At 33.8% G+C, this 14,953-nt stretch overlaps 1 protein-coding gene across 1 annotated transcript in view; it reads left to right on the top strand.

Moving 5' to 3' along the window:
• LOC149491465 (adenylate cyclase type 6) overlaps nt 1-14,953 on the top strand; it is a 128,319-nt gene that overhangs the window by 65,888 nt on the left and 47,478 nt on the right. Inside the window, exons 5-9 of the mRNA XM_089697058.1 lie at nt 7,677-7,879; nt 8,635-8,801; nt 9,851-9,971; nt 12,219-12,375; nt 12,913-13,062. Of these exons, the coding sequence (XP_089553184.1) occupies nt 7,677-7,879; nt 8,635-8,801; nt 9,851-9,971; nt 12,219-12,375; nt 12,913-13,062 (798 nt within the window). The remainder of the gene's footprint in view (nt 1-7,676; nt 7,880-8,634; nt 8,802-9,850; nt 9,972-12,218; nt 12,376-12,912; nt 13,063-14,953) is intronic.

The raw sequence follows: 14,953 nt of genomic DNA, 5'->3' as shown, positions 1-14,953 counted from the left end.
GTAAGTGATGGTGGTGAAAATGATTTTTAAGATTAGTTAATAGTATCTATTGATAACCTAATTTATCGAATTTATGACATGTTTATGAACTTGATTTATTTTATTTGTGTTACACTTGAAAGTCATCTCGAAAACAATTTTACTTGTTGAAAATTTCCAATCTCGAATATATTTGATCTCACCGTTTCTGGAATAAAAGGAAATCGTTCCACATTTCATTGAACAGAACATGTAGGTTAGGGTTTGTGTTCGTGTCTTGAAACTACTTAAATTTTCTTGGCATCGTTTTATTTTGATGATATTCGTGTAGTTTTGTGGTTCTTTATTTTTGTGTTTTTATGAGTTATTGAATTGTCTCCAATATTTATATTTTGTGAGAAGAATAGCACAGTATTACTGAAGATAAAATATGGCGTGATTTACTCATAGTTTCTAACATGTCACACAAGAAATGTCCCAAACTATAGAGATGTTGAAATCTTCTTTACCATAATATAAAAAAAAAGTTTTTAATTTTTTATTTGTCACAGAATACCTTATCATGCTTCATAGATTAAAACTTGGATTATACAATATTCATCTAAACTTTATTCGATCCCAGTTATAACTTCACTGAGATTTGCGCATCCATATTCTATAGGAAGTAACATTTATTGTTTTAGTTGGTTTCTCGTCTCCGATATACAGTATCGTCTCCAGCCTTTTGTGTAGTAATGTAAACAGAATCGTATCTCCGAGGGAATCCATGTTACACGATGTTTATCGACGTGAGGTTACCTGTACAAACAACAAATACGAGTTTATACAATACTAGTGGTCCGCCCCGGCTTCGCCCGTGGTACATATTTCGCAATAAAAGGTAGCCTATGTCCTTTCTCGGATATCAAAATATCTCCATACCAAATTTCATACGAATTGGTTCAGTAGTTTAGGCGTGATTGAGTAACAGACAGACAGAGTTACTTTCGCATTTATAATATTAGTATGGATTATACTTTGTGATCAGATGTGCATGAGACTTAACTTTTTGACTATATTATAGGTATTTGCAATGTATGTGTGTGTATGTGTGTATTTTCATTGTATATGGTTTTGGTATGATAATGATAGTTCAACCATCGATAAGTTAACAATTAATTAGCAAGGAAATAACTAAAAAGTTTACACTGAAATAAATTTCGTACCTAATAACTTAAGTATGTATACATAAATAATTCAGTGGTATAAAAGGAACTTAAAAGCACAGAATCGAAAATTTTACCGAACTAAATTTTTTATCATAATAAAGTGTGAAAAATGCAAAATTTTAATGAAACTTCGTCGTGCTATTACGCCGTACAAATGCTTCGTTCGAATAATTACTTAATTAAAGAGCGATTTATGTAATAAGCTCCTTTTAAGAGAACCCAGTCACCGCACCGTCCTCGAGACGGGAACGCTGTCTTTCCAAATTTGCCGTATTACCATGAAATTCCCTGTCAGCAGCGAAACTTTCTAATTGTTATAGTTTACCTTGTATAAAGAACCATATTACCTTATATTAAGAATCATTTTACCTTATAAAGAATATTGATCAGGGAGAATTTCAAAGAGTTGATCAAGATGAAAGGTATGCAAATGGTTGAATTGGAACTATTGCATTTGGTAGGATTTTTTCACACATAATATAGCTGGGGAAATTATAAAATTAAGGGTTTTCTGTTACATTTGATGGTAATAAAATGAATATTATTAGCACAGAAATATTGTGTAACTTATAAATCCTGAACAATACAAAGTATTTCATAAAGAGTTAAACATCAATTATTTAAATTTTATCGTAATGGTACATAGTATAAGAATCTACCTTTACCATGCACTGAAAATACTACGGAATAGCAGTAATATTCTCGTATTATATAAATAGGAACTTAATTGCATTATTTTCTTCTTCTTATCACCTTTCATGTTTATTATTCAGCATACTAGAAAATTTTAATAAAATTCTTATTATTTGTTTATGTTTAATGTTTATTGAATTTCCACTCAATTGAATCCCTATGACGCGGCACAATGTCGTCTCGAACGGCAAATATTAGAATACTACAATTACCCTCGAGAGCGTGTGATGAGATTTGCTCGTGAAAAAGGTGAAACAGCCGGAAATTTATTCAAAGAAAATTAATTTACAATTTTTCGGAAAGTCAATTTGGTGGCTATGAAGTCGAAAAGATTGGTAAATGTAAGCGTAAACGAGAGAGACTATGACGTCAGCTGTGAATCCAAGCTCGTTTTATATTCGCTCGAATCGTGTTTCATTTTTATGCAATTTCACCGTTTGTCGCGATATTATTAGCGGAGGAAAGTTTTCATTTGATGTAGCCTACGTGTAACGTGATTGCTGAGTCTATGCGGTATTTTAACATAAATGTAATAACAATAGCAATTGTTTCATTAAAATCAAGTTTTAGCATTTTGTAGAATTTGAAATGTGCCTGATCGAATTTCATATAATATGCTCTGTTGTCTCTAGAGCCATTTACCACACAGTGGCCATTTTACTCATTAGGTTAAGTACTTTCAATATCAGTTTATAGTTTTTTTTATATCTGTAATAGTTACGGAATAATCGCCTGTGCACACTTAACGATTACACCCTGTACGTATATATTAGTATATTAGTATGGATGAAGTGTTAGTTTTGCACATTAAATTAAATTATCCAATCGGAAAACAGTGATCTGAAAAAAAAGACGTGTGGCACTCGGGGACTGCCGCGGTAAAGCTATTTATTGCATGCTATGCCTTCAAGCCACACCTCCGCGTCCGTCGGAGTGGGGAGCGTGAGGTTTTTTCGTTACGGAATTTCTGGATTCGGTCCCAGCGCTCAAGGCCCGCGATAGAAGCTATGCAATAGCTTAAAAATGTTTTGTAATATTTTATTGGCGTTCCAATTATTCAATACGAAAACATTTTTTACGCTTTCATTCCTGAAATCGGAATATAATATTAGTAGGCTTTCGAATGATAAATTGATCTAGATGGGTTTTATCTGAAAGTAAATTTTCTTTGTAATAACGATACCTACGTTCAGTTCTGGGAATATCTGGATAAGTGAGTTTGATTGTATAAACATAGTACTTGAAATTTGTTTTCAATACAATAAACGATGTGATTATAACAAAAATAATAATACAATATTTTTGTTATAAGTAGAGGGTACTTAGAAAATTTTTATTAGGATTAAGAACTAACAATAAGTATTAAAACATATGTAGCGGTTTGACAGTGTGGGCTTATGGTGCACAGAAAAACTTGAATGAGTTTATGATTGCATCAATGTAAATTAGATCATAAGAATTAATATTATGTTAAATAAAAAAAAAAAAAAGTATTCATGTTGGATGGATGGTTTTTGGATTGATGGATTTTTCTCTACTTGCTTTAGGATAATTACTATTTTTGTAATAGTATAAAAAAGTAACGCAACGGAAGCCAAGGCAAATATTATAAAGTATGATTATAAAAATTACTTATAGATGCAATTAGAAACAACTGTTCACATCTCGTTAAATATTTTGGACAGCGAGATTGAACCTTGTTTTTGATATTTAGAAAACTTGTAAACTGGGCTTAGTTTACAAGTTTTCTAAATATCGCAATTCCACAGACAATTCAATTAACTTCAAAGATGTTGCATTCAATATAACGTAAGATAAATAAATAAATAAATAAATAAAAATTATAGGACATTATTACACAAATCGACCTAGTCCCACAGTAAGCTCGAAGGCTTGTGTTGTGGGTACTAGGCGACGATAAATATAATATTATAAATACATATATAGATAATAACACCCAGACCCAAGAACAAATAATTGAGTTCATCACACAAATATTTGCCCTGGCCGGGGATCGAACCCGGGACCGTCGGCTCAGTAGGCAGTTACTTTACCACTGCGCCAACCGCGTCGTCAAGATGGATTTAATGTCGAGTTCAGATATTATTTGAGCTTCTGGCAAAGAGGCAAGTTTGGTCAAAGGACGATTTGTTATTCTCCACAGCTTTGCATGTACGAAATTATAACAGTACTTGAGACCTTCACTCAATTATTAACGATGCTCCCTTTGAATCAAGCATTTTACTATTAATGTATATAATTATGTAGAGTTATTAAAAGCAACGTATTTATTCGCTCGGATTGTTCGTTAACACTGAAAATGAATATTGAAATAGCTAGGCATTTAGGAATCGTGTTACTCATGTTTTGAAAGGTTTGAGATTAAAACTAACTAAGTATTTGGTATCAAGGATTAAAAACATTCATCGCTTTGTAACGAAATATTGCGTATCGTCGATATTTTTGAATGATAAAAATGATAAAAATGGAAAAGCATTTGAAAAAAATCATTCAAGTCAACGTTTGTCCATTTATTAAGAGCTCGGTACAGTTCCAATTACTTTTATAAATCTTTTGCTGTTTTCATTTCATTTTCTTTTTCTTACAAATAAAATCGTTTAGACTTTTAAATAACCGTATATTTATTATAGTTACGGTTATTTTAAAGTCAAAACAGTACAGTAAGGCGTACCTGTGTATGGTTGACTGTGTGGTAAACATGTAAAGGTATACCATCGTAAATTAATGAACTGAAAAGTTCAAGTGAATTACAAAACGGGCCGTCTCATCTATTTTAAAGTGGACAGTGGACACGCAAATCGTTTCCAGAACCATCCATTTACATCAACTTGATTTATATTGACCTATAACACAAAAAAGGGTGTACAAAAGGGCTAGTCAAAATATCGATTTCCATCAGGGGTAATAAACTTTTCAATCTTGGAGAACGTTTCGTTTACGGGTCGGCAGTTCCGTATTTACGGTGAGCCTTAGTGAGAAAGTATCGAGTTTACTCCTTGCAAAGATAAATAATTGCACACTTTGCTATGCACAAAACTTTTAATGTAGAAGTTATCCTTGTGGAGTACAGTTTTGTTATCGATACTTTAACAAGTTTAAGTTTGTTGTGAATTTATTTAGATATGAGATTTAAGAGTTTGAATCAATTTAATATTATAAAGATGATACATTGTCAGCAGAAAATGTTTGTATTAAATTGATAAGATATGTTTTGTGCCTGTTACATAAAGTAAGTATATTTATGAGAAGTGGTGTGATCGTATTTAAGCTTTTATTGTATGTATGCCTATAAGAGTCATCGTTTTTCAAGGGTTAATACCGTCCTTGTATTGTTTTGGGCGATACAACCATTAGAGAAAGGTACATGTATATTTATTTGTTACAAGTTAGTTACATCAAACTATTACTTAAAAATAATTATTTGAACCTCCTTGCACTAATACGTTTTTATCAATTGTTGCTCCCTTTGACACTAAAGCTTTTTTGTTTTAAATTGTTTAGATATGTATTGTTCACATGGTGGCGTATAAAAAATTTTCTATTTCTAATACAGATTTAAATCTAGGTAGAAACACGTAAAACCGTAGGAAGAAGCCACTACCTACCTGTATACATTATATCATACTATGGCGCCTTGTTTACGCGACACTATTCTACCGTTGGGTGGCCAAGTGTCAGCTTGCATTACTACGAACTCTGATCCCTGAACATGACATAAGATTATATTAATAAATTATTTAATGTTTACTTCCCCTTCATCGCCGACCTTGCTCCGGTTCAGTTGACTGTGAAATGTGATGCGCTGTCTCTTAATACATTCAAGTGTGAATTAATGTGTCGATGAAACAAAAATAAGCTGACGAGTTCAATGATCAATACATAATATTATACATAATGAATATTAATGACGCCACACTTTATAGTATATACAGAGTTTGGCTTTGCTCGGTTGCCTTTGTTTTTGATGAAATGACAAAATATTTCTGTATATTGTACAGAAAAGTAATTTGTATAAGTAAGTAACCTTTTTGCAAGTATTTTAATAGAGAAATATAGTACTTTCAATCGCGTGCTAAAATATCATAATCATCACCACCACGATCATCATCATTCCAAATTTTTTCCATTACAAAAACATAAGGCCTGTTTTGGTCTGTTTTTTGACATATAGACCACAGTGCGTAATTAAACCAATGTATATCTTATATATAAAATTCTCGTGTCACAATGTTAGTCTGCATACTCCTCCGAAACGGGTGGACCGATTCTCATGAAATTTACTGTGCATATCGGGTAAGTCTGAGAATCGGCCAACATCTATTTTTCATATGTACCACGGGCGAAGCCGGGGCGGACCGCTAGTAAATAAATAAAAATTAATTGAGTAGTAAGTCAACTGTTTATTTACAGTCGAACAAGCGACTCCGTCTGTTTATTCTGTTTCCTCACGTTTACATATATAGCAATATATTACCGTGTAAAACACAATACGGATAATTGTTCTACACGAAACAAGCTGCCTGATTGATTGATCGATTGCTTCGTCCATCAATCTTGTAATCAATAATTAATTACTTGATGATCTTACAATTTCTACGTTAATTCAATTTTGGTTGCGTTGTAACTGATTATGGTTTAGCATAACACAGTCTTACATCTATAGATGTTTGTAGCGATGTGTATCCTCTTTTATATAACTAAATTTTATTATTGTTGCACTTGTCTCCCCTAATAGTCTAAGATCCGGTATGAGAAAAATATACACTCATTTGATTAGATGAAACAGTTTTTGTAGGATTATTTCAATGTTATGATTTATGAAAGCATAAAAACAATTTCTACCACCACAGCCTGCTGCAATAAGGATTAATTAATCAACAACTAGATTATTTAATCCAAAATCGTCAATATTTTATTTAATATACCTTACTGTAGTAGACAACCATCTCTATGATTGCTATAACAACCTATAGGCTATAGCCAATTTAGAAAAATAAGATAAAGTAGTTTTTTTTCCATGACATTAAATAAAAATCCAAGAGCCATAATATCGACGTTGAATTCTAAAGATATTATTTAGCTATCGTATAAAACATAAATATTAAATCTTTCAATCTACCACCGTAAAGATAAAATATGTATCGATACATGCTATCTCCTTAACTATGCAACAATGTAACTACCTACTACATATGTATTTTTCTAGCGATTGTGTCGCTGATCCTTCTCAGGAATTGCATAAAGATGTACATTATATTTATTCCCTTTCACAATAGTGTGGGTCGTGGATCAGACCACATCGGAATTGTTTATTTTTTGTATGGTGAGTTAGAACATTACCATTGTTTGAATAATAATCACGATTATTATATTGTAAACTACAATTTAAATAATTTTGTCACTATATTTTTTTTATAGTGAAACAATTTTTATTTAAAAAAGAAAAGATTTTCTTCATCCTGCAAATTACAAAAAATATCTTGCTCACAATGATTGCGACTTAATAATAATTTAAACATTAGGTGCTAGTTTTAATGACTAATCTAGAAAAGTATTTTACCAATTATGTATTTTTTGTTTTTTTTTTTTACCTATTCTACACAAAAGTAACTTTTTGTCGACCAGATACGTGTTATAACAAATACCTAGAACCTACAAATACATTTATTTTACCTATAGAAAAGACTAAACCTGTAAACTTAATTAACGGATACTTGCGGAATCCAAACTGACTAATAATATAGTACGCGTATTCTAACCCCTCCTTTGTTCCAGGTGGAAATGCTGTACCAGCGTTACTTCCTACGAATGAATCAAACGAACATGACAACCCTCCTCGGCCTCTTGCTGGGCGTGGGCGTGGGCCTGGTCGCCGTACAGGTCCGCTCGCTGCTCCACGCCCAAAACTACCTGGCGCAGACGCTCCACATTCCTTTGAACCTGTCGAGCTTTGCCCTGGTTGACCCGGATCCATACAGGTAAGAAACCATCAAGCGTAAAAGAAGTAATTAAAAAAACTAAACCTCTAAATTATCAAAACTAGACCAAATCTAAATGGGAATAAACATAACCACCTCCTTTTTGAAGTCGGTTGAAATTATCTTTAATTATCTTTGCGACAACGTGTCTGCGAAGTATTCCTTGCTGTTTTGTAAAATTGCGTTGTTAATTAAATTTGTGTCTAACGTATCTGCCAAAATATAATCTTTGATGTTTCGAAGATTGTAGCAGTAATCAATGGTTGGTGAGATTCTTAATGGTATTAAATGGGATTAACACGGTTTGGGCCGTATTATAAGATAAGGGTGTTAATGGATCGATTTGTGATTGATTGGTATTGTAAATGTTTTCTTTGTTTGTACATTTTATTGGGTATCTATTCTTAAATCTTCACTTAACATTATCTTTGAGGATTATCGAAATTGCTTTATAAAAGATAGGTTTTTGTTTCCGATGGATAAATTCAGTTAGAAACCGATAAAAACATATCCTTTGATATCTAGGTCATTCGATTGGGTGTCCTGTACCCATCGATTTATTAAATGTATCCACTTTATATCGTAGAATAGTACAAGGGTCAGTTATTTATACCACTATCTAATATATTTTACTTTTATCTTATCTATAGTTTAATCGTGCAATTAAATTTATTCAGAACACCTCGTACCTAGTACGTACCTCGTACCATCACCTAGCCCTTAAATAAAATACTTTATGATATGTTTTGTTACAGCTATGTATATGCATTATCGACTGAACAACCCGACCAATCCGTGACCAGCTCCACCGACTTCACCGAACCGAGTCCGCTACAAGTGATGCGAGTATACTTCGAAAAGGAACGCGTGGCGCATCTGGTTAACGTCGTACTCTTTGGCCTGGCCGCTCTGATTTACACCTGTGAGTGTTGTTGTTTTTGTCAAAGAGTAAGAAACGATCAGACCAAGATCAGATCAGAGTGAGCGAGCGTAAAAATAATTTCCGGCTTTTAATAATTTGACCTATGGATTTTCAAATACGTTTATATCGGATGATTTATTTTTAAATTAGTCCAAAATCTAGGAGTACCACCAAGCTATATCTCACATAATTAACTTCTTCATTCACATCAAAGTAAACATAAACACCGTAGCAAATTACCGCAGTAATTCTGCAGTACAATATCAAAGATTAACAGACCCCACAAAGCCGTTGTGCACTCAATATGTTTTAGACTAACTAATTACAAAATAATGCACCTACATTGTAGGAGCACGTAAGCCGGCACCTTTGACGCTCCCTTAAGACCGGTTTATTACGGTGGTAGCTTCTAGAAGCAATTATAGCATTGCTGTTGCAAGCAACGCGTTTATATGAAGAGCCCTTTGCAAGATTCCAGCGGATTATACGCTACGAATTAGTGGAGTAATGAATAGTTCTAACTTCGCCAAGTTTGAGGCTGACAGTTCTCGCAAAATACTCGAAATGCGTAGCGTACGTAATCTTTTCAAGCGACTTTGGAATAGATTTAGTATTTTCATTTATATAGTATTTTCTTTCTTAAAACTTCCGCATTTTGGTACGAAACATAAAATATTTAAAAAATCGCAATGTAGAGCTATTTAATTTTAAATACTTAAGATTATTATACAAAAAAAAAGACGTGTGGCACTCGGGGACTGCCGCGGTAAAGCTATAGCATGCTATGCCTTCAAGCCACACCTCCGTGCCGTGAGTGGGGAGCGTGAGGTTTTTTCGTTACGGAATTTCTGGATTCGGTCCCCGCGCTCAAGGCCCGCGATAGAAGCTGCAATAGCTTAAAAACTATACTACTAAACTATATTCATCATGATGGTCATTTTATAAGTCAAACTATTAGGCCACTATAATATAGTTTGAATCAAGTGATTTTTTTAATAATTATAATTAGTTTAGTGAATTTTTATACATTGCGTAATTTCTTGTGCTAGGTCTTCTGGCGTGCCTAAGCCGACCGGCAATGAATGAGATCTACCTGCTGACAATTTCTTACATCGTGCTCGCTACGTTCCTGCTTACCGAGAGCTCTCTTTCTGGAACGGCCGTTCTAAGGTAATATATTATTATTGATTGACATTTCATATATTATAATAAATTTTCATGTGAATTGTTGCAGCCCTTTTCAATAGATTTAGTTATAAAATCTACAAATTTATAGTATTTTAATAAAGAAAAAACGTACATGATATTTGGAGTTTTCGATATTTATTTCTCAGACACTCAACTATATTATAACACTTTTGCCAATCCAGAAGTTGATTTTATAAATCAACAAAAGAGCATTTTTTTATTTATTATTGTTGAAGTCACTGTTTGTAAACAATGTTTGGAAATAGTTACACAAATTAATCCTTCGTTTGTCACAAATAAAACTGAACAACGCCAAACACTCGGTCTAATTTAGCCTCGAGCATTTTTAGAGGTCTCTTTGAAGCACACTCCTAACCACTAAGCAATTTTAATCTACATCCAGCTAACATTTTCGCCTCTTTAACCAAGCGCGCAAAGTTTAAAGAGCGCTCAATTATAAATTCATATTCAGTGTATGTAGTGTGTGCGGGTAGTTACATATTTGCTGTCGATTATAATGAAAAACGTATACTTGTGGCTACTAGCAGTCAGTAAACAGTGTGCTGTGGAACTGAAAACACCTTTGCATTGCGCGGTTGCGTTTGATTTTCAGGCATCGCAATCTCATGAGCTAATTTGTCTGATTCAGCATGTTGTCATTAGCAGACCTCATTAGTACATAGCAATATTCGAGAATAGTATAAATACATACGACCGAATTAAAATGCCATTACCTAAAGTACCCTATTTAGCGAATAAAATGTAAATCATTGCGGTAATCATTTAAAACCCCGACATCACACACCGCGGTAAAGGTCTTCTCAATTCAGAGCAGGCATTTAACGGTCCATATTTCAAACATTTTAGTCATTTTTATGCTGACTTTATAAAAAACATTTTGACTTTTTAAAACGCTTTCATGAACTTCACCTGTATGTTGTTGAGTTTGTATGTAACTGATTCCTTTAGACTCGATTTTGATCCACTAAATGGACAGATTTAATTCAAACACTTATCAAGGATCGGACCAATACAAAATGTCGAGAGATAAAACGTTTTTTAGTTTATTTGAACTTGGTATATTTATTAATACTGCTCAATTGCAATTGCAACGGGCACGCGTATCCACATGTGCCCACGATGTAGAAAATAAAATGTATCTGACGCGTCGCAGACGTGGAGAATGCAATTGCTCGAGATGCTAGGTTGGCTTGTGACATAATGTAATGTTATAGTAACATAGGGAGCTGTTTAGCATCGATATACAGCTTTACTAGTTTTAGCCCGCGGCGTCACTCGCTTGGTGGGTATACTTGCGTAAAAGGTAGCCTATATTCTAATCCAGATTACTATGAGGTATATGTCTACAATTTCATACAGATTCGATCAGCTGACTTTGCGTAAAAGAGTAACGAACATCCATACATTGTTCATTACCTTATTATGTCAATAAATATTTTTTTTTGTTCTTACAATATTTCACGTTCAAATAATCGAAGTAAAATAATTGTGAACTTTGTTTTTCTCTAAGTAAGAAAGATTTTCATCAAACAACAGTGTGTCAGTAAGTTTCAAAGTTCGACACATATTCATAAATGTATCGTGAAGATAGACAGTTATATACCCACACACGCGAACTGCGTGTTTTCAAACTTTTGGGTCCAACGCGTTATCTAATTTTCACTTTGGAATTATTAATGAATGGTAAATCAAACTGGGAAAGGGCAAATTAATATATGTATGAGTCGTACACGAAATATAAATATTATATATACGCGCGTGTTTGAAATAAAACCGCGTTTATTGAAATTGTTTTGGATAAAGGAATTTGAGCTTTTATTTGTGTCAATACATTAAATACTCAACATACCTCCATTAGTTTACTAAACCCATGCATTATCATACACACGATGAACTTACAAAATAAAAATAATAATGAATATAGTACCTATTTAAGAAAAATACACTCAATAACTCATGAAATTATCGTATTGTCACCAATCCTTGATAAGTGCACCAAGTTTGAATTAAATCTGTCCATTTGAACAGGGTCAAAATCGAATCTAAAGGAGCCGATAACATTGATGTAAAGCTGAGAAAAACGTGTTAAAAAAGCTTATTCCAAAGAAGTCCCCAATATAACGTCTAGGCTAATAATTGTCATTTCTAACTGAGAAGTTGCTAGTTCCCAATACAATTGATAGGCTAATCATTCCCAATCGTCCCTAGATCAATGAACGTGAGTGTCGGCATGTGCGCCCTATTTACCTACGTGACGTACGCGACCCTACCTCTCCGGCTGCACGAGGCGACCATCGGCGGGCTCACACTGGCTGCTGTCAATATTGGAGCTCAGATTGTTATGACCAAGACTACGGACGCACAGGTGGGTTACATATGGATATAATATACACTATATTATTATAGTGCACATTGTTAAGGTCATTTAGATGGTTAAATAAATGAAACTAGGTATTGCAAGGAGACATGCTTTCGACGTTTGTGTACAATGTGATATTTGAACACTAGTCAATTTTGTGAGCGTGTAGCAAGTTTTAAAGCTAAACTGATTAAAAGTATCTATTGTACTAGTTGACTCCATGTAGTGTTACGACTCGTTTGAAACGCTCATGCTCTAACCACTGTATCAGGAGGCCATGTCATGAACAAGTCACTCTCAAGCAAATTGTACTTGTACCATCAATCTATAAAGTATAAACGATCCTTTACCAGATGCTTTTTGAAGTGAAACTTCTATAGGCGCGTTGAGAGTAAAATTGTATGATCGCGTCATGGCAATACCGTCACGTAATGGAGTAAGGCGATGATTTTGGTGTCTTTGAATTTTTTCAAAGAAGTTTCACTTCTGAAACATGTGCTCGGCACACACACTTTTTTTTAAACTACACTCTTCCTCTACCAGATCTTCTGCAACCTAGCCACCCTGCTCGCCTGCAACATCGCCGGCATCATGACGCACTATCCCCGGGAACTGGCCCAGCGCCGCGCCTTCCTCGAGACCCGCGACTGCGTTGAGGCGCGCCTCGTGACACAGCGCGAGAACCAACAGCAGGTTTGTTCTTGATATTTACTTTTATAGTAATGGGGGTTCGAATCCAGCCTTGTGATCAAACTATCACTAACTATCTATATATCTTAACACTAACAAATGTTAGTGTTAAGATATATAGATTAACAATGTATGTGTTGATTGTACATTTGTGATGAGAAAATAAATAAATTAAATTTAATTTAATTTAAACTTTTTGATTGGGATGGGAATATGAAGTAAAACATTGGAGTCGCTCTACTTTTTAGGTTATGTTTGCGAGGTTCGTATTCGTATACGGAATTGTGGGTAGAAACAATACACCTTTTATTTTTATGACAAAATTGACTATTATCACTACTAGATACCAATAGTGCACAGATATTGTAGTGTTTGTTCCTTATGATGTAACAACTCCTATTCTTGTTAAACATATTTAATAATGGTCCAATCTTTTATGATTCAAAAAGCTGATGCTCAGATAACAAGCTTATTAGAAGCTTAATAATAGATTTTTACGAAGAATTCTATTCCAGGTAATTATTTTTAGTCTACTTTATCCTGAAATTCTTCTTCCTTTATTAATTATTGATATTCAATATTTTAAAAATAGTCTACGAGGAACTTTATAATTTTATTAGTAAAATTCAAGAGCGTAGGCGATTCACAGAACAGCTGAGTTAAATGTATGCATGTGATCGTATTATACACATAATCGAGTTAGCGCTAGTCGAAAACATTTCGAGGACCTAAAATCCGGCGTTCACTCAAATTGTTCAGCGACTGGACCGGAACGTCGAATGCAACTGACTTCACAACTTTGGTTTCGTATTTTTCCTTTCGGACGAATAATTTAGCGACATTTCTACCGGTGGAACTCCATGCACGACTCACTAAACCTCCGCTCAGTGGTTTTGACATGAATTGACTTGAAAACTAATTTCAGCACGGTTAAATAGAAACTGAATTAAACTTGACCAGCTAGTTGACTGTTTGGTTTGGTTTGGTTTGCTCAATTTGACATCGACCATTGTGTCCAAAGTTTATTCTATCTACTACTGTACAATTTTGCCTGTGGCTATTGCAATAAGTCAACAGACTACTTCCAATATACATTATACATATTACCAACATAAATGTTAGTTATTTCAAAAGAAAAGGAATCACAGTTTCCAAAAGGCCGAACGTTGAAATCAAAGTTGGACAATAAGTTTCCTATTAGTTCGGTTTGTCGATAATACCCTTATAAATTTCTACAAATAAGAACGTTTCTGCGGTATTGAATAAGAGATTACTGATCCGTTAAAAGACCAGCTTACCTAGAGTATCTTGACAGAAAGATCTAACAAACCTCGGGGCACAGAAATTATTATTAGCTGACCCGTAAAACGTATTTCCGTGGATTTTTCCGATGTTTTAATAGTCTTTTGTAGCGGAGGACCTAATAAATCAAAGTAAGGAAAAATAATACAGTTCAGCCGTTCTTAAGTTATAAATGGTGTCATTAATCCTCCTTCTTTCTTAAGATTAGGACATTACTACCAGATAGATTATAGGGACCGGTAAAGCTTCAAATACATAGTAATATAATTATTATGACGTCTGTTCGTCCCTTATTCCAAGTTATAAAACCATTATCGATGAACACCATACGGTATGTGTCCGAAGCAAAACTTTTGGGTTTCCTTCAGGCTACTGATTGATAGGGGTTCCTTTAACTTGTCAGTATAGTTATGTAATATACGGTTTAAACGGTATAAGGTTTGAGACTAGATTTTCACGTACAAAACTTGCAGAATTATCGAATTGTATCTATAGTACCTAATAATTTACTTTCGATGGCTTTCGCGTATCGCGTTTTTAAATATATAAGGTAAATTCAGTACTTTTGCTAAATCCACAAGAAAAAAAAATA

This window comes from Colias philodice, chromosome 1, assembly GCF_061535455.1.
Source record: "Colias philodice isolate Cphi_HAF_F1 chromosome 1, ilColPhil1 Martin Lab GWU primary, whole genome shotgun sequence".
Taxonomy (NCBI): domain Eukaryota; kingdom Metazoa; phylum Arthropoda; class Insecta; order Lepidoptera; family Pieridae; genus Colias; species Colias philodice.
Note: the sequence above shows the minus strand (reverse complement) of the source record. Positions and strands in the feature narration are given on the sequence as shown.